Source organism: Lissotriton vulgaris, chromosome 1_1 (assembly GCF_964263255.1).
Source record: "Lissotriton vulgaris chromosome 1_1, aLisVul1.2, whole genome shotgun sequence".
Classification (NCBI taxonomy): domain Eukaryota; kingdom Metazoa; phylum Chordata; class Amphibia; order Caudata; family Salamandridae; genus Lissotriton; species Lissotriton vulgaris.
The window spans coordinates 625488481-625508561 of record NC_141685.1 but is presented as its reverse complement, the minus strand read 5'-3'; the positions used below and the strand labels follow the sequence as shown (position 1 = coordinate 625508561).

At 49.8% G+C, this 20081-nt stretch overlaps 1 protein-coding gene across 3 annotated transcripts in view; it reads right to left on the bottom strand.

Annotated features, from left to right (window-relative positions):
- Nucleotides 1-20081, bottom strand: part of LOC147747586 (interferon-induced protein 44-like) — a 255059-nt gene that overhangs the window by 130912 nt on the left and 104066 nt on the right. For all 3 annotated transcript variants that reach the window (XR_015308305.1, XM_086954229.1, XM_086954232.1), the window contains exon 4: nucleotides 13799-13994. Coding sequence is in view for 2 of the 3 variants with exons in the window: in XM_086954229.1 (XP_086810355.1) it covers nucleotides 13799-13994 (196 nt within the window). In the remaining variant the exon portion in view is untranslated. The remainder of the gene's footprint in view (nucleotides 1-13798; nucleotides 13995-20081) is intronic.

The following is a 20081-nucleotide window of genomic DNA, read 5'->3' as shown; positions in this document are numbered from 1 at the left end:
ACTGCTGCAAACTGGGACATCTGTCACCGACATAGGGTGCCCAGAAGAGGGCTGCTCAATGAAGTCGGATGCACGTATGTTGCTGACTTCAGACACCGCTGCACAGCCCACATCTGCGCAGAAGGAAGGGAGGAGGCGTGGGACAAACCTGCAGCCTTCGCGTCTTCCCCCATCGCAGGAGGAGAAGAAGTGAAGCGCAGGAGGAGCAAGGACTACCAGGGACCACAACTGTTGAACGCTGAAGGTTTGAGTGCCTGACATAGATGGTTTAGACACCTTGGGTGAGCACTGCACCTGTCATCATACCTGCACCAGGAACTTTTAGAATAAGAGAAATGGAAAGGAGGAAGAGGGGGCACCCTCACTGTAAGGCAGTAATTTGGCACCAGTAATTCGGAATATCTCTCTTGTTTTGTGTGCTATTGAGTTGTTTCACTGTGTATTAAAGCACTTCTGATTTTACCAAGGCATGCACTGAGCTGGATAATGGCCGGTCTGCAAAGCCGCAGTAGGATAAACACCAGCACATCACAGGCAAATGACTCTAGCACCCACAGCTGTGGCCCAGTAGCCCTCTCCTTGACCCGCTGCTCCCAGAACAGGATCTGACACTTTGCAATTATACAAAAAATTAAAATCTAGAATTATGGGGTCCTGGTAATGAGTTTACATAAAATTATAATATTTATTTCAGGACAAATATTTTATTTAACAAAAACTCACCAGATCACAAGTAGGTGTTGGGCAACGAGTTCATAAATTTATAGCTTAAAAAGGAGCATTAAGGCATGCGGAGATGAAGAATTCTTGGTGCAAGATGATACTGTTCAAATGGGTATTTTAGGCCAAGTACAGGGGCATTTCACCATCAATAAAGATAGCTTTTTAAGTGACAGCTTTGGTGTAATAATAGAATGGCACCATATATAACTATGTCATTTTGCTGCAAAAGAAAATGTAAAGTGTATAAGTTGGTTGAAGCTTTGCTGCCTTTTCCATTATAAACTGAGGAACATCTTTGGTCTCTATGTGTCATTGCAAGCTGCTCACCTGTGAGGGTCTCAAGGCGCTGGCGGGGGGGTGCAGCTCGGGTTCAGTCGAAGAGCCAGGTCTTGAGGTTCTTCCTGTAGGTGTGCAGAGTAGGGGAACATCTGATGTTGACTGGGAGCTTGTTCCTTGCCTTGGCTGAGACGTAGGAGAAGGCTATTCCGCCTATTCTGGTTCTGCGCATGCAAGGGGTCTGTCTCTGCCAGGGTGAGGACGGGGGAGCAGAGGTTCCTTTTGGGTACATGGAAAGAGACTCTCACGTTGAGGTATTTGGTTCTGATATTGTGCAGGGATCTGTAGGCGTGTGTGAGTAGCTTGGAGGTTACTCTCTTCTCGACAGGGAGCCAGTGGAGGTATCGTAGGTGTTGGGTCATGTGTTGGTGTCATGGGGTTTTGAGGAAGAGTCTCGCTGCAGTGTTCTGGATGGTTTGGAGCTTGTGTAGCAGAGTTCTGTTGATTCCGGCGTAGAGGGCATTGCCGTAGTCCAGTCTGCAGGTTATGAGTGCATGAGTGTTGGTCTTTCTGTATTCAGGGGGATCCATTTGAAGGTGTTTGTGGAGGATGAAGAGGCAGTTGAAGCAGGTGGAGGCGACTGAGTTGATCTGGCGGGTCATGGTGAGGGAGGAGTCTAGGACGATGCCGAATTTCCGGGCGTGGTCTGATGAGGTGGGTTGGTTCCTGAGGGCGGAAGGCAACCAGGTGTTGTCCCAAGCAGTGGTGGAGGGTCCAAGGACAAGAACCTCTGTCTTCTCTGAGTTGAGCTTCAGGCAGCTGTTGTTCATCCAGGCTTTCCTGGAAGCAGAGTCTGGAGTCCTGGGGTTCTTCGTGAGGGAGAGGATCAGCTGGGTATCGTCAGTGTAGGATACTCTGCTGAGCCCATGCTGCCTGACGATGGCAGCTAGGGGGGCCATGTACATGTTGAGGAGCGTAGGGCTGAGCGAGGATCCTTAGGGTACTCTGCAGTTGATCTCTGTGGGTTCGGAGAGGATGGGTGGGAGGCTGATCCTTTGGGTTCTGCTGGAGAGAAAGGATCAGATCCAGTTAATAGCGGTTCCCATTCGTATCCCGGCGTCGAGGAGTCTGGCTGCGAGTGCGATGTGAGACGGCTGTGGAGAGGTCTAGTAGGATGAGGGTTGCAGTGTGGCCCTGGTCGAGTAGCATGCAAATGTCACTAGTGGCAGCAAGGAGGGCGGTCTCGGTGCAGTGGTTGCTGCGGAATCCGGACTGGGATGGGTCTAGGATGGTGTTCTCTTCGATAAAGGCGGTCAGCTGGGCCTTTACGAATCTCTCAGTGACTTTGGCTGCGAAGGGGGGGGGAGAGAGATGGGCCAGTAGTTTTTCAGGTCCGTCGGGTCACCGAGGGCTTCTTGAGGAGGGGTTTGACCTCTGCCTGCTTCCAGTTGTCGGGAAGATGCCAGATTCCAAGGAGGCGTTAATGGTCCGGCCTAGTTCGGGTGCTATGGCGGCAGCGACTCTGTGGTAGATATGCGGTGAGTAGGGGTCTGTGGGGGCTCCTGAGTGGGTGTTCTTCCTGGTCGTGGCAGTGTCATCGGTGGTAATAGGTTTCCAGGCGGTGTTGGTAGGCTGGTTGTTGGAGTTGGAGAGGAGTGTGGTTTCTGAGGTCCGTTCGCTGAAGTTGTCATAGAAGGCCTTGAATTTCAGGTGGAAGTAGAAGCTGAGCTTTCTGCAGAAGTTGTGGGAAGGTGTGACATCTTTGGCTTCGCTGGGGGTTTTGGTGAACTGCTGTATGACGTTGAAGATTTCTTTTGTGTTGCTGTTGTTGTGTATTTTGTTCTTGTTAAAGGTCCGCTTGGTGGTTCTAATGTGCTGGTGGCATTCGGTCATGGCGTTCCTGTAGGTGTTCTGGTCTTAGGTGGTTTTCCTGTTCCTCCAGAGTTTCTCGAGTTGTCTGCAGGAGCACCTGGATTCTTGGAGGTCAGTGGTGAACAAGTCGACCTTCAGGGGGCGTTGTTTGATGGGGTGGTGGAGAGGTGCAAGCTTGTCTGCGGAGTTGGAGATCCAGCGGTGAAGTTCTTTGGCTGCGGAGTTGGCATTGGTCGTGGCGTAGAGTGGGATCATGGAAGAGGGTGGTGTTGAGGTGTTCCTCTGTGATCTTGCTCCAGTTCCTTCGTGGCGGGCACGGGCGGGTTTGGGTGTGGTGGTGGTGTACACAGAGATGGTTGGTGAGGTTGTTGAGGAGGGTGGTGGAGTCAGGGTCGCTGGAGTTGTCGAGGTGGAAGTTCAGGTCCCCAATGAGGATGTAGACCATTGAGGTGACGGTGTGGGGTGCGATGAGGTCGGCAATGGTGGTTGTAGAAAGGGCACGAGGTCCAGGGGATCTGTAGGCAAAGGTCCTGCGCACTGTGGATCTGAGGCTTGTCTGGATCTGGAAGTGGAGGTGCTCTGTGGTGGAGAAGGGGTCGCTCGTGCTGGAGATGGAGAGTCAGAGGGAGCTCTTGTGTGCGATGGCGAGTCCTTCTCCTGGGTGGTGGGGGCTTTCCTTTCTCGGGATCTTGTATCCATCGGGGATGGCGGTGCTGACGTCGGGGGAAGAGGTGGCGTAGGTCCACTTTTCTGTGAAGAAAGTGACATCAGGCGAGAGTGTGTCAAGCAGGTCCCGGATCTCTATGGCGTGTCTGTGTAGGAAGCGCACGTTGAGGAGGATGCATGTCAGGGCTTCGGTAGTTCGGGCGTCCGGCATGGGTGCGGCGGTCGTGGGGGCGCTGTCAATTGTGAAGGATTGTCTGCAGTGTAAGCAGTAAAACTGGCCATGGGTCATGTTCGGCGGCGTTGTTGTTTCTACCGGGTTGAGTGCCCAAGTGGTAGGGTATAAGCATGACCTCTGAGGTATAGCAGGGTCACAGGAGAATGAATTCAGAATGCATGCATGTGTTAAGCCAGAGGTCTCCAAACTTTTCTGTACTGAGAGTTACTTATGTTCAATGAAACGCATAGAGAGCTACTAATAATGTTAGTGTGGTATAATTATACATTTCTTATATGTATATTAATTTGACCAAGCTCAAGGTTTCTAATTCAATAACCTGGGCTGCACACAGGTGAGCTACTCAGAGGTAGCTGGAGAGCTACAGTAGCTCACAAGCTACTGGAGGGATACCCCTGTGTTAAGCACTGTCCTGATTAGGGATTTCATATCCCTGTATCTTTTGAGGCACTGGATATCGCTGCAGCTGTGATCTCTACGGCCATGTTGATGATGGGGACTATAAAGGCCTTCTACCCGTGACCACGGTGCTTGACAATTTCTCCAGACTTTTTTGGCCGTCAGCTTCTTTGGTTTTTCCTGTTGGACGTGAACGCCCACTGAGGGTGACTCATGTGGTGCCGGAATACCTCCTTGTATGGGTTTGTCTCCAAGTGAACTGCTACAGACTAAGTTGCCAATGGCTTCTTAGAAAGGCAGTGGTTTGAGCCGACACCTCTTCCCTACTGCCCGATGTCATTCTACAGTTCCCTGCCACTGACACGAGGAGCGTGGGTTTGCTGATATTCAGCCCACTCTACGGACACTTTCCAGGCCCCGGAACAGGCCAGAGTAATGATGGGTAAGTGACGCACACTCCTCTCAGAGCGCACCACACCCTCCACTTTACAACTGTTCAGATTTGGTGGTGCTCGTGATTAAGTGACTTTCATAATTTTTACGTTTTTTGGCATTATCAAGACTTACTTTGCACACGCTCACGGACGGAGTGTATGTGCATTTCCTTTGCATCTCTCGGCAGGCATGCATACCTTGTATACTTACGTTTAGGTAATTAGTTTGCCTTACAATGCAACAAGTCTTGAGAGAGGATATCTCTTGACTTCTGGGAAACCTCTCCATGGATTTTCAGATGGGGGTGTGCACAGCCCAGTTCCTGACGTATGATGGAGAATGAAGCATCTAAATCTTGTGTTTTGTTAAAAGCTCAGCAAGCATGTGTGTTGCATGGAAAAGTATTATTGTGGGAAGAATTGGGCAGGTGGGAAGCAGCAAGAAGGAGGGGAATTCTTCAGTTACCTTTTGTGTCCTCTTCCCTTACCTGCAAGTTGCACACACCATGGTTGGTCTTGCAAGACACACTGATAACCGTTTCCTCTGCTGAAGTCTCAGCCAGAAGGTCGTCCTGCACTTGCAGCTCGTCTTTCTTATTTTAACCCATTCCCCCTTTTCCCTTTGTATTCACTTTTTTTTTTTAAACAAATTTTATTCGTCTGCCATACAAAGAATGCATAGCTCCGAAGCCCCGGAGTCTGGTGCACACAGTATTCAAACAATAAGGACATTTTCAGTCGTTTTCATGAAATACGAACATCCCCCCACCCAACCCCCCCCAAGTGCGCTACTGCCTTCTACTAGAGAACTAAGAAAGCCAGTATATACTATGATCACAAGCCAATCCCATCCGAGCACCATCCGAGCCCACTCAGCAACCCCCATCTGTTAAATGGTCGGGAGGGCTTCGCTCTCAGGTGGAGGATCCAAGTCCAGACCCCTGTAATCTGCCCACCTCTTCCAGATCCTGAAGTGCTTACGGGGACACCCTCTGGCCAGAAATATGGGATGCTCCAGCCCCATGCAAAAATACATACCGTTCTTCCAGGCGGCCAGGGGCGGGGCCCGGGGCGCCTTTCAGGTTTTAGCAATGTCCCATTTTGCCAATGTCAGTCCCGGGAACAATAGGTGTGGTTTGTACCGATTACCCCAATCCCCTCCATAACATGTAGCAATGCCAATTTCGGGTCCCTAGGAAGCTCCCAGGCCAGCACCTCCGACAAGCACCTGAAAACTCCGGTCCAGAACCTATGCAGTGCTGTGCATCCCTAGGTGGTATGTAGCAGTGTGCCCACCTCCGACTCACATCGTAAGCAGTCAGGGGAACCTATCATGCCTGCCCTCCACAAGCGCTCCCTGGTGAAATAAGTGGGGTGCAGGTATTTGAATTGTATAAGTCTCAAGCGTGTGGAGATTGCCGCCCCCCTAGGACTCGCCAGGGCCTCTACCTAGTCTTCCTCCTCCAGCTCCCCCACATCCTGGACCCACGCAGCCCGGAGTCTCTAGTCAGGGGAACAGTGTCGAACCAGAGTCTGGTAGATACGGGAGAGTTTTTTGTCTGGCATTTCCCCCATTAAACAGCTTGGCCTCGAGCGGGCTGAATTCAGGAAGCTGGTCGATGTCAGTCAGATACTGTGTCAGGGCGTGGCGGAACTGAAGGTAGCGAAAAAACTGGGAGCGTGGCATCTCAAATTCAACTCGTAGGTTTTGAAAGGACTTCAGGGTGCAACCCGACCACACGTCTCCCAATGAGGAGATGCCTATTGCATCCCCCCCCCCCCCAAAGCCCTGTAGGGCCTCTAAGTGGGGCAGTCTGCCATTGCGCCAGAGTGGGTCTCCTGAGTAAGTACATTCCACCAGCCCATCCTGCGCAGCGCCTGCCGCCAGATAGAAAAGACTACTTGCGTGGCAGATGGAAAACCCCGCCGAAGCAGCGCCGAATACAGCAGCATATGGACGGACTGCGAGCCCATCAACTAGCGCTCCACCTCGTAGGCTGGATCGCCCCGGTCCCCATACCACCAATCATTCAGGACCAAGAGGTGCGCTGCTTGATAGTAAGAGAGTACATCAGACGTGGCAAGGCCACCAGTGTATGTCGAGAGGAAGCACGTCCACAATGCCACCCTGACAGCACCCCCCTCCCAGAGGAGCCCGCCCAGTGCAGAATTGACCTGCTGGAACCAGCGAGGCAGAATTGGGTATGGATGGTTCTGCAGGTGGTACACGAGCCGTGGGAGCGCCACCATTTTGAATATAGCTGACCTCCCATATATGGTCAGTGGCATACAAGACCATGCCTTAATGTCCTCGCGTGTGTGCGATCCCAAACCGGGGTGAGGTTGCGTTCTCGGGAGACGCCTGCGTCTTCCGACAAGTATACCCCCCTGTATTTCAACCCCCCCTCCCCAGTCGCCAACTGCAGGTCCGCCGCCCAATCTCCGGCCGGCCGCCGTCCTCCCAGAACCCACAAGGTGGATTTACCTGGGTTCACATAAAGGCCAGAGGATTCACTGAAAATCTGTAAGATGTGCAGCAGTCACAGCCCAGTTCGCTCCAGGTCCGTGAGAAAGAACAGCACATCGTCTGCATAGAGCGCTATTTTATCGGTGAGGCCCGGGGCCCACCGAAAGCCCTTGAGCTGGGCATCTATGCGCACCCATGCTGCCAAGGGCTCCATAGCAACCGCGAACAGATATGGGGAGAAAGGACACCCCTGCCGCGTACCCCGACGGACCGAAAAGGACCGGGAAATCGCACCCCCCACTCGCACAGAGGCTGTGAGGTCAGTGTAGAGCAGCTGTATATAAGCTAGAAAACGTGGGCCCAGGTTAAGGCGCCGCAGCAGGGCAAACAGGTACGCCCAGCTCAAAGAGTCAAAGGCACGATCCATATCTGCCAAAATTAATGCAGCCGGCTCTCCCAGCCTCTTCCAGGCAGAGATCGCCACCTGGGAGTGGCGGATATTATGCCGGGTCGCCCTCCGGGGCATGAAGCCCGCCTGGTCTGGATGAACCAGATCTGAGTTGTAGGGCCTAGGCCTATTTGCAAGGGCTTTAGCCAGGACCTTGGCCTCCGTGTTGAGTAGTGATATCGGGCGGTAGGACGTGTGGCACTCCGGGGGTCTACCCGGCTTCAGAAAGACTACCACCTTGGCGTGTCTCCAGTCGGGGGGAGCACTCCCCCCTCCCGTACCTCCTCAATCACCGGGTGCATAAGGGGGCCCAACTGAACATGGAATCTCTTGAAGAACTCACACGGGAATCCATTGGGGCCCGGCGCCTTACCCGGATTTAGCTCACCCACGGCCGTACCCAACTCCTCATCCATGAGAGGCTTATCTAAAAGATCCCGCACCTCGTCAGGGACAGACTGCAGGGGAATATCATCTATGAACCGCTGGACGATCTCGGCCGTCAAGCATTCCTGAGGCGCATACAGCCCCTCGTAGTATGTTGCAAAGCTCTCTGCAATGGCAGGGGGCTCCAAGATAGGCCAACCCGCCGAGTCTAACAACTGGGGCAATGGCTGGGCATGGAGAGCGCCCTGACACAAGCGGTGCAACATCTTACTGGACTTGTCTCCTCATTGGTACACCCGACTACGTGATGCCAGCCAGGTCTGTCGAGCCTTCTCAAGTAAGACCGCGGCATACTGCTGTTGAGCCAAGACCAATTGCCGCCCAAACAATTTACCACTCTCCTCCCTGCTCCTTCGCTCCAAAACCTCCAACTCCGCACCAGATCCTGCCACCGCTCCGCACGAGCTGCCGCACACTAGGAGATATCTACCCCCTGCAGGGTAGGCTTGAGGGCCTCCCAAAGGACCGTCGGGGAAGTTAGTAGTTAAGTATGAGTTAATCTCTCTATCCAAGCGGTCCCGGTAGTCAGTCTGTAGCAGGTGTCATCCCAACATGCGCCACCGGAACGGCTGCCTAGCTGGGCCCATGCTAAAGGTGAGGGCGACCGGCGAATGGTCAGACCTCGGCAAGATATCAGCTGATACTATCCTCCGGGCCAGTCCCCTGGGTACAAATATATAGTCCAGCCTGGAGAACGAACCGTGCACCGAGGAGAAGTATGTGTATACTCGGCGTGCGCCGTGCTTGTAGCGCCAAGCACCTGTCCAGTCAAGTCCCGTAGAGAGAGCATGCAGTTTGGTAGTGGGCCCCTCCACCGCCACCTATCTACACTTGCATCCATCACATCATTCCAGTCCCCCCCCAACTATTAATAATAATAATAATAATACAGACTTTTGTATAGCGCGAACAGCTACCTCTGCTAGGATGTGTCCCGGCGCTGTGAGAGCTGTGCCAGACTACGAGCCCTAGGGTAGAGGAATAACTAGTTTCCTTGTGAGTAAAGTCAGGTCTTCAGCTGCTTTCTAAAGCTGGATTCTGAGGGGGCGCTCTGAAGGCTCGGGGGCAGAGAATTCCATAAACGAGCCGCATTGGCTGAGAACGTCCGTCCTCCTATTCGAGCCCTCCTCACTCGTGGTTCCTGTAGCAGAACCCGGCCATTCGAGCGGAGAGAACGTGCCTGAGAGTATCTGGGCAACCGTGATCTTAGATAGTCAGGACAGATACCATGCACAGCTCGAAACGCCAGCGTAAGCGCCTTGAATTTTATTCTACTGAATACCGGTAGCCAGTGCAATGCGCGGAGATGAGGGGTCACGTGGTCTTTGAACGGTATGCGGTTTAGCAGCCTAGCCGCTGCGTTCTGCACAGTTTGCAAACGCTGGATCAGATATTTCGTGAGACCCAGGTATAGGCCATTAGCGTAATCCAGCCTATATGTAATTGTGGCATGGATCACCGTTTTCCTACACTGCTCAGGCAGGAGCGCAAGAATTTTCCGCAGGTTTTTCAATTTGCTGAGACAGCACCCCGTCACTTGCTGAATATGCGAAGAGAAGGCTAGACTATCGTCCCATTTAACCCCTAAGTTTTTAGCTGAGAGGCTAGGTAAGGGTGCATGCCCCATCACATCGGGCCACCATAGATCTGCCGCAGGCGGTGTGCCTTTCCCGAAAAAGATCACCTCAGTTTTATTCGGATTCAGCTTTAATTTATTCTTGTTCATCCAGGCTGCCACGTCTGCGAGGCAGCCCTTGAAGTTGGCAAAGGCTGCCTCTGATACTTCAGAGTAGGGGAAAACCAGCTGGGTGTCGTCTGCGTAAGATATAGCAGTGACCCCCCAGTTGGCAATTAGTGTGAAGAGCGGGGCCAGATAAATATTAAATAATAAAGGGCTTAGTGCCGAACCCTGCGGCACGCCACATGTCAGGCTCCTAGCTTTTGATGAACATGCCCCCAGTACCACCTTCTGCGATCTGTTTGACAAATAAGAATGTAGCCACCCGAGGGCCTGATCCTGAAGCCCAATCGCTGCAAGCCTCTGTAGTAATCTGCCATGGTCGACCGTATCAAAAGCGGCCGACAGATCCAGGAGCATCAGCATAGCTGAGTTCCCTGAATCCATCGACCACCTTATTGACTCTGCCACCTCAATCAGGGCTGTCTCGGTGCTAAAACCGGGTCTAAACCCCGATTGGGTCTCATGTAGAATGTTGTTGGCCTCAATGTAACTATTTAGCTGTCGCTGAATCACTTTCTCCATCATTTTACCCGGCGCCACCAGTAAGGAAATTGGCCGGAGGTTGTTCAAATCCTCAGGGTCCCCATTCGGTTTCTTTTTCAGAGGAAGAAGCGTTGCATGCTTCCACCCCTCCGGGAACTCTCCCGTTCTGATAGAGGTATTCCAAATGTGTTGCAAAGTAGGCGCAATTGCGAGGGTGTCCAGCATCGCACTCCAGAGAGACATCACTTTCTCCACTAGGGGCCATTGCAGCGGTGGCGGGGTGTATACGCTCCCAAGGGTCGCCCTATCCCCCCCAACCCTACCCTGAACAAAGATATACCTGCCCTGAGGGTCAGACCAACTCTTCTCATGTACAAAGGATACCCTACGATGTATAAGAATTGCAACCCCCCCTAGAGCCCCTCGTACACCCAGCATGATAGGGGTGTGTAAACCCAAAGCGTTGTAGGCATAGCCCTTTAGTGCCAAGTAGATAAGTCTCTTGTAACAACAGAGCGTCTGCCCCAGCTCTCTTAGCAGATTGAATCACCGCACCTGCTTCACCTTGTCCTTCACCCCCGCACATTCCAGCTCAGAATACGTAGTGTGCCAGAATCTACTCGCCCTCCCTGTTTAACAGCAGACATATGACAGTTGTAATGTAAGGGCAGCATACAGCTCGATGACCTGACCAACAGTGATCAAAGAGCAAAAACAGCAGCCATAGAAGCTCACTCAAAACCCCCAACCGAACCCCCAACACCCCCTATCTCTCCCCACCCCGCACCTCCCGAACATGGAAGCACCTGTCGCGGCTGGATCACGGTCTAGACCCCAACGGGGGACCAAGTACCAACCCCTCCAATGGATTCCCTGAGAACACCCCATAACAAGGAATCTTCACCCCTTCCCTCCCACTCCTATGAGGCAGGTACCCAGCCCAATACATTGCACTTGAGCATCATGAATAAAAACACACAGTTCAGGGGAAAGTTTCAGTCTTCATTTCACCACATGTGACTGCTCCTGCTCCGGGCCAGGCTGCGGAGACGACGATCCCGCACGGGAGTTGCGTCCAGATCTCGGTCGCCTATGTTGCCGCCGCTGACTCCGCAGACCCTCACAGGCCACTGCACTCGAGGAAGAATCGGATTCGCCGCCCGGGGGACCATTAACTCTGATTTTCACCGTCTCATCTGTCCATTGGAACACCTCATCCGGGGAGTCGAAGAACAGCGTGCGGGACTTGTACATTACCCACAGCCGCGCCGGGTAGAGCAATGCGTATTGGAGCTTGAGGCCCCAGAGATGGGCCTTGGCAGCCAGGAATGACTGTCTCTGCTGCTGAACCATCTTGGTATAATCCGGAAAGATGAGGATAGTGGCGTTGCCGAACATCAGAGGAGCCTTCGCTCTCGCCTGCCTCAGAATGACATCCCGGTCCGAATAGTTCAAGAATTTGGCTATTAGCCGCCTCGGACGCGAACCAACAGGGGGTTTTTGCATAAGGCTCCACAACGAAAGAGCGGGAAAATGCGTCCGCGTGGATCCAGCCCCCCAACCACTGGGCCAGGAAGCGTTCCACATTGTCCCCCTCGTATCCCTCCGGGAACCCCACAAAGCGTAGGTTGTTCTGTCGTGCTCGTCCTTCCGCTACCTCCACCCGCATGTCTAGGCCCTTCTGAACTTTCTCCATCGCTGCCACCTTCTTCTTCAAGGTCCCCACCTCACCAGGGCCGTAGGATGAGCCCCCAGCCACGTCGCCGCAGCCTCCCGGCCGGGGATCCAAGGATATCGACCCCAATGGCAGAACCGGCGAGCCTCCACCCAGGTCCCACACGTGGAGCGTCGCAGTCTCCCGCCGGGGCCCGACCCGACCCCCGAGCCACAACTCCAGTGAGCAACACCAGGTCACAGACAGTGAGATGGAGGAGGGGGTGGGGCTCGGGGGAGGAAGGGCCGTGCTCCAGCAACACCCCCGAGCCCTGGGCTCACCACAGACAGAGGGCCGCCTCCAGGCCCGCCAGCAGCCACCTCCAGCACGACCAGTCAGCCAAGTCTCAATCCAGGGGGGGGGGCGCCGGGGAAACGTCTTGGGCCCGGTCTCCTCGCTCGGCCTCGACTGGACCAAGTCCGCACCACAAAATGACGGCCGCGGCTCCGGGCTGCTGCAGAAGGGGGCCTCGTCCGCCACTCTCTGGCCTCGGTTCCCAGTACACCATCGCTGCCACTCGTGTAAGGATCCCGGGTGCGCTCGGCTCCACAGGCAAGGAGCGAGCAACCGCCCACCAGCACCTGCCCCGTGGCCTCACCACAGCCGCCGGTCACCAGAGAAATTTTAGCCCCGGCCTCCAGGCCCGCCAGCAGCCACCTCCAGCACGACCAGTCGGCCAAGTCTCAATCAAGGGAGGGGGCGCCGGGGTAAACGTCTCGGGCCCAGTCTCCTCGCTTGGCCTCGACTGGACCAAATCCGCGCCACAAAATGGCGGCCGCGGCTCCGGGCTGCCGCAGAAGGAGGCCTCGTCCACCCCGTCTGGGCACCTCCACTCTCCGGCCTTGGCTCCCAGCACGCCCCGCCGCCACTCCTGTAAGGGTCCCAGGCGCGCTCGTCTCCACAGGCAAGGAGCGAGCAACCGCCCACCAGCGCCTGCCCTGCGGCCTCACCACAGCCGCCGGCCTCAGCGGGTCCAGCCGGTCACCGGAGAAATTTAGGCCCCGGCTTCAGCACCCAGCGGCCCCGCAGGCCCCTTCGCCTCTCGGGGTCGCGCCCGCCGCCGGGGGTCCACAGCACCACAGCCAGAGGACCGAAGCGCGGCTACAGGGTACACCTCTCCTCACACGGCAGCTGCGCCCACAGAAAATGCTCAGGGCCAGGATAATTCAACAGGATAGCCGGAGGCTGGTCGGAGCTCCGGCTCTACACGACCGCCATCGTTACCAGCTAGGCCACGCCCCCTCTCCCTTTGTATTCACTTTTGGTGGCCTGTTCTGCTTGTCCCCCATGGAGAATACAACGGGGAGTGGCCGGACTGTCATCTCTGCATTGTCCCTGTCAACAAGAAGGCTCCGGTTAGTGGTTATGTCTTGACGGATCTGATACCATTTGATGTGTGTAAATATTATTTTCCAATCCAGTACCTTAACATTATATTTTTAGTCATAATGTAGGAAAGAGAATCTATTTACAAGAGGGGCAATAGGAAATAGAAAGCAACTGGAAGCCATTTGTCAAGTAAAATGTGTTTTTATACTTTGAAAACACATGAAATGGCATTTAATAATGCATACAGATTACTAAAACTGTCTGTAAAACCTATGGCCTCCTAATGAAGATCTTTGAAAATTATGCTATAAAAAGTAGAATTTGGCCATTGTTATTAACGTCATTCTCCGAGCTAAAACCTCTCAACCACCTCAACTACTGCTCACTTCGCTCCCTCATTCAGTGAGGTTTGCCTGTAGTCTAGACCTCATCAGTTCACAAAATTCAGTTCTATTATTACTAAAGTTCAATACTAATACTTTCAGACACACAAAACCCATTTAGCAAAACGTTAAAATCTTAATATAAAACAGGCAACACGTTGCTTTAGGACTAAATACTCACTTTTGTTGTTACACTGGTGGCATCAGATCCAGCTATTGCTTGGCTTGTCACGTGTCCTCGAAAAACGGAATTCACAGAGTTAAAGAAGCTAGATTTTCCTGCTCCAACTGGGCCAACTACTAAAACACGAGCTTGGGAAACAGTATTTAAAGAGGGTTTATAATTCTTTGCCACTTCCATCAACCGCTTTTTCTCCCTATGAGGAAAATAAAATTATAAATTACAATTCAAAGTCTAAAAAAAAAAATAATTTAAAAACAGGTAAAAGCAGTGGACATCCTCACAAGATGTTTCTACAATTGGGCTTTATGTGTAACATTACAAGGCATCAAGTGCTGTTGTGTAGCTCCAGACACCCCCAAAGGATATGTTAGCCTGTAGACCAGCTAGCTCACAGTGCCACTATAAGCACCACAACCTTACCAAGGAACTAATAGTTTCAGGCAACTATCGAACTTGACAACCCTGACCCCTCAGGGAAAGTGGAAACTGTACAGTACTTTTCGGTCAGTCACTCATGCTCACTTGGTCTCAGAGAGATAAACAGAATAAACGTGGGGGACGTTTTTAATATGTTTTATTGAACCAGCATCATTGTAGTATAAAATACTTGTGATACAACAACAGTTGCCAACAGAAACAGATATATACGATTGCAAGAACCAACAGAGTACATAAAAGGTAGAATTCTACCATAGTGCTAAAACAGTGAATATATGCAGGCATATAGATCCACTCCTAAGATGCAAACCCTGTTATAGTGTACCTAAATGTACCTGGCATGTATGTAGGTGCAAAGCCAAGAATCCCTCTAGGATAGAGCCATCTGCATTACCTGATGTGAGAGAATGAAGGACCTAGTCTTAGTCCCGAGCTGCACACCCCGCATGGGATGGAGTGTCTGCATGCATGGACTTCAGCGCCTCCGAGTCAGCATGGAAGTTTCTCCTTTGGATTGCCCAGCGAAGATGTGGTACTTATATACCCGAAAGTTATCCTCAGGGGTTCTACCTAAATGGGTCATGGTACTGTGGGCCTTTCATCATGACTTTTGTACAGAGTTATTATGTAGAAGATGGTAATCCTGCTGTGATACTAAGAATCCTTATGCATAATAAATTAGGCTATGTTTTGAAGAAAACCATACAACATTTATGCAGCACCTAACTAGGTAAAAGGACGGCTCCAGAGCTGTTATGGAGAGCTAGGTAGGAAAAATGTAGGTGAAAGGTTGTGTAACTACCTAGGCCTATATTGGTGTACATTGGGGCTCATAATAATGATCTATTCATATGGCACTGAGAAAAACAAAGGGTTAAACTGAATTTCTAGTTAGGTATGAGAATAATATCTGACTTAGCATTAAGAAAACTCAAAAATTCTATGAAAATATCAAAGATTAATGTGATGTTATAGTAATGTGAAAATGTGAGTTGAAACACGTTTTAAACAAAAAAAAGAAAACAAAAAACATGGAAAATAACCAGTTATAGTTCTATCATGTAACGATAACTTGAATTACAGAGCAGTGGGGTTCTGCAGAAAGGCCCTGCAGCCAACCCTCAAGGGTAGGAACCTCCTGCAAATACTCAGGCCCCACCCCGATTTTTATGCATAAATTCCAATCCTAGAAGAATCTGGCAGGTGGCAGCGTGACATCAGCACTTCCATGATACTCCTGTGAATGGCCAGAGGCTGCTCTGAGTCCTGCGGGGCACGTGCAGGACTGCGGAAACCAACTCTGATGGGATCCCCGTCACAAGTTCCAGGGGTCAGGGTATGCTTAACCTGCCCCCTTATACGTTATTTTTCTTTTAATTTTTTTGGACACAAATTGGCAGATACAACATTTCTCATCATGTTGGGGACCCCATAGCATGGGTGATCATGGGAGCCTTTCACTCTTGTGGAAGCGAGGGGGTCAGCAGGGTTAAAACCACCACTGGCTGATCAGTTCGCACTATCATTTGAAGTAGCGTGATCGCAGGATTTTTTTAGAGCCTCCTGCAAACCTAACGGTATAATTTTTTAACCTTAGTTTCTTAATAACTACTGAATGGATTAACACCAAACAACAAAAAAGAACTCTTTCTAGTTTTCTGTCAGAATTTTTGCAATTCTGTTCAGCTGTTTTCAAGGTATCGCTCGCTGCTCAATTTCTCAACTGAAATTTGCAAGGGGAAAATTGTGTTTTGGGCCCCATTTTTTGCCTGGCGGATCACCCCAAAACCTTCCAGTAAGGCATTCAGGTGTATGAATGTTTTATTTGGGAAGTTCTGTCAAATGGCACAAAAGTTATTGGGAAACTAAAACGACTATTCGTAACTGAATTTATCTATCTATAGATATATTCACTGAAAAAAACATAGGTTTCAGGGTTGTTATAGTTAGTTGGACGTTTCACTGGTACAAAACCAGTGAAATTCAGCCGTTATAGTTAGTTGAGCTAACTATAACTCGCGAGTCGCAATGCACAACTGATGATGTCACATATTACATAACTCATGACATGGTCAGTGACATCACTCATAACATCACTGATGACATCTCAAATGACATCACTGATGACATCATCCAGTGAATGTGTGTTTTTGTGAAAATTAAATATGGTTTTTACATGTATATGTCAAGGTCAATTGAAGAATAAGTGGGTATATAAGGATCTAAATGGATGATTTTGTGTGTGTGAAGCTGATTGTATAACTGACTGATTAAGTGTATCTTAGTAAATCCATGGGTTAGTGAGTAATATGTAAATGTGTAAATATCTGTATCAGCACCTCTCACTTTGTGTATAAGTGGCTGCATGTGTTGGTGAGTAGCTACATGAGTGTCTATACAGGTTATTAGTTGGTTATTTGAGTATCAGTATGAGTGTCTGAGTGTCTGTGTGGTTCGGTGGGGGTATTACTTAGTGCATTGATGCATGAATGAGTGAGTCACTGTGTGTATGTGTTGAAGACCGCATGTGTGCAGGACTGTATGGGTGGATGAGTGTATGTATGCGTGTGTGGGTGAATGAATGAATGTCTCAGTAGTGTCTTTATGAGTAACTACATGTGTTTTAAACTAGTATATGTAAATATTAGTGTATGTAAGTGAGTATATGTGAGTGTGAGAGATTGGAAGAACACCTGTATGAATGAGTGTGTGTTTCTACAAGTGATTGTTTAAGAGAGTAAGTATGTGTTAGTTTCTGTACAAGTAAGTGTGGTGGTATATGTATAACTGTATATGCAAGTAAATGGATGTTTGGTACTTTCTTTGCATGTGTGACTATATTGTTGTATGGCGTTTTAGGACCCGAGTGAAATTTTCCCGATTCATGCCCTTATATAGGTACAATTCACATTGCCCTAATATAGGCATAGAAATCATACCCATATTTAGACATTGCCCATGCAGTCCAAATACAGGCATGGCTACTTCCACCCGTACCGAAATGTCACAACGATTTCTTGGAAAATTGGCTTAAGCAGTCAGGGACATCCCCTTGCTTGAATATTGATTTGTCCAAGAACTCATGGAGTTTTCAAAGAACTGCCATTCCATTGGGGCTCTTTTCTGACGTTATTATGCCCGACTTTACGTCAAACTAGGCACCTTCAAGGTATAAATATGTCTTCACTTGCTCTAGCAAACACACAGAGGTTTGGAGCAGTTCGACTACCTACTGGTCAGACGCAGCTCTCTACAGCAAGTGCCGAAGGAAGCCGACCCTCCAGCTGATGCACTGATCAGAGGCTTCCTTTCTCCTGCCAAGAATCAAGCTCCAGTGTTTCGAAGCTCCCCTTGCGGGGTGTTGGGAAATCGAGTCCGAGACAGAGATACCAGACCTCCTTCATTCTAAACTAAGGTAGGGAGCTGATTGGACCCTAAGAGAAATCTTGGATAGATTCTTGGCAAATACTAAACCTATACTACACCACACTTTCTTCTTCCCTCGTACTAGATTTAGGTTAGGTACATTGGGGTATGTATTTTAGAAGCACCAGTTGAGTACTTTTAGCCATTGCTATTTATGTATGTATTCTTATGGCTTAGAAACCATACAATGCTTTTACAGTATTATTTTATAATACTCTTCTCGCTGTACGCATTATACTTTGCAGCCTGTATTACGATTGTAGCAGTTCACTTTACTTGCATGAGAAAGAAGACTGTTCAATACATCCTTTTATTGAAAACGCCTGTCTCTCTATTTCTCTGCACCCCTGGTGAAACGAAGAATGCACGATTGACTGAGTAAAATATTTATCTATTGTTTCCACGACTCTGAAGATACCATTATTCTTGGGAAACAAAGTTGTCGTGTTTATGCGGTTGTAAGAAACTAATCCCTTCTTGTGTATTCGGGAAAGTTTCTAGTGACCTCTAAGCTAGCTGGCACTCACAATTAAGTCTAATATATTCGATAGAGACCTAGTCGAACTCAGTCCTACGTCTAATATATAGGATATATTATTCCAATGCGCAGAGCCTATTTGGAATATAGGAACTACACTACAATGTGTGTGAGAAACTCTATAGATGAGTGGGTTTATGTATAGTTGTAAGAGTACATATGATTAGTGAGTGCATGTATGAGTGACTGTATAGGACTGTTGGTGAATGAGTGGATGTGTATGTATTTATAAATGTATTTATTTTTGCTATTTATAGAGCGCAGCGAATACCCATGGGCATCTTGGCGCTATGAATTCAGTGAATGTCTCTGAGGAAAAAAGATGGAAAAACCTGTCAGTAGTAGTTAAGAGCGGACGAGTTACTGGTCGCACAACCATGTCTTCAACAATTTCCTGAATTCGAGAAGAGAGTGACTTGACCTAATCGTTAGCGGAAGGGAGTTCAAGAGTCTGTCTGCTGTAACCACGAAGCGTCTGTCTCCCCAGGTGACAGTCCTCGTGCGCGGTACCACTAGTTGATGCTGTGTCATAGATCTTAGTTGTCTAATAGGACGGTAAGAAATGAGCTGCTCTCTAAGAAACTCCGGCCCTTGTTTGTGAAGCGCTTTGAATGTCAGGCATAGGGTTTTAAATGTAATCCGATTTTTAATCGTCAGCCAGTGGTAGTTCCTAATTATTTGCCTAATCGGTTTAAATGTGGGGGTCCTGGAAAGCAGTCTTGCTGTCGCATTCTGAATCGTTGGTAATTTGGCGACCACCCGGGCTTGGGCATTGGCAAATAGGCCATTACAGTAATCCAGTGAGGAGTGCACCAATGAGCTCACCACAGTTTTTCCTGCACTTTCTGGAAGGAACGGGATTATTTTTCTTATAAGCCTAAGCTTGTGGAATGCAGTGGACGCGGTTTGGTTTGCATGGGTGACAAAATTAAGCTTTTCATCAAAGATGACTCCCACATTCCTGACCCTTGGGACGGGACTCGGTAAAGCTCCTAATGATGGAGGCAACCAGACTGACGACCGTACCAGGGAAATTTTTCCGAAGATGACCACCTCCGTCTTCTCAGAATTGAGCTTGAGGCAATTACCGGCCATCCAATCTTTGATCGCTAGCATGCCTTCTTGGAAGCGTGCAGCTACCTCTTCTCCATCGTTGTTGATAGCGAGCACAAGGTGGGTGTCATCAGCATAGGAGGTAAGGCTCATCCGGTGGGTTTTAATAACTTTTGCTCAGTCCGACACATAAATATTAAAAAGTGTCGGACTTAGGGATGAGCCTTGGGGGACCCCGCAGGGTAAAGCCAGTTCGTCCGACTTAAATGGTCCTAACGTTTACAGCCTGTGTTCTGCCAGATAGAAAGGAAGCAAGCAGGTCCTTTGCTCTGGATTGAATGCCCAAATTTCCGACACGGTCAATCAGAATGGAGTGATCGACCGTGGCGAATGCCGCAGATAAATCCAGCAGTATGAGCACTGCTGTCCCCCCCCTGGCCTCTGATGACTCTGATATCATCAGCGGCTTTAATAAGGGCCGTCTCCGTGCCGTGAAGTTTGCAAAACCCAAACTGTGAGTCATCTAGCAGGTTGTTTTGTTCGATGTATTCGGACAGTTGACCGTTCATTGCCCTCTCGACCACTTTAGCTAGAAACGGCAAGCTGGCTATTGGTCTATAGTTCTTCAGCACGTCTTTATCTAGACAAGGTTTTTTGAGAAGTGGTTTTAAAAAGGTGTTCTTCCACAGGTCCGGATAGATACCTGACTTGAACATCACATTACAAACTTGTGTAATGACTTTGGTTATAGAATCCATTACAGGGGGAAATACTTTGGGAGGTCAGGGGTCCAACGCCGACCCCGTTTTTATGAGTTTCATAATG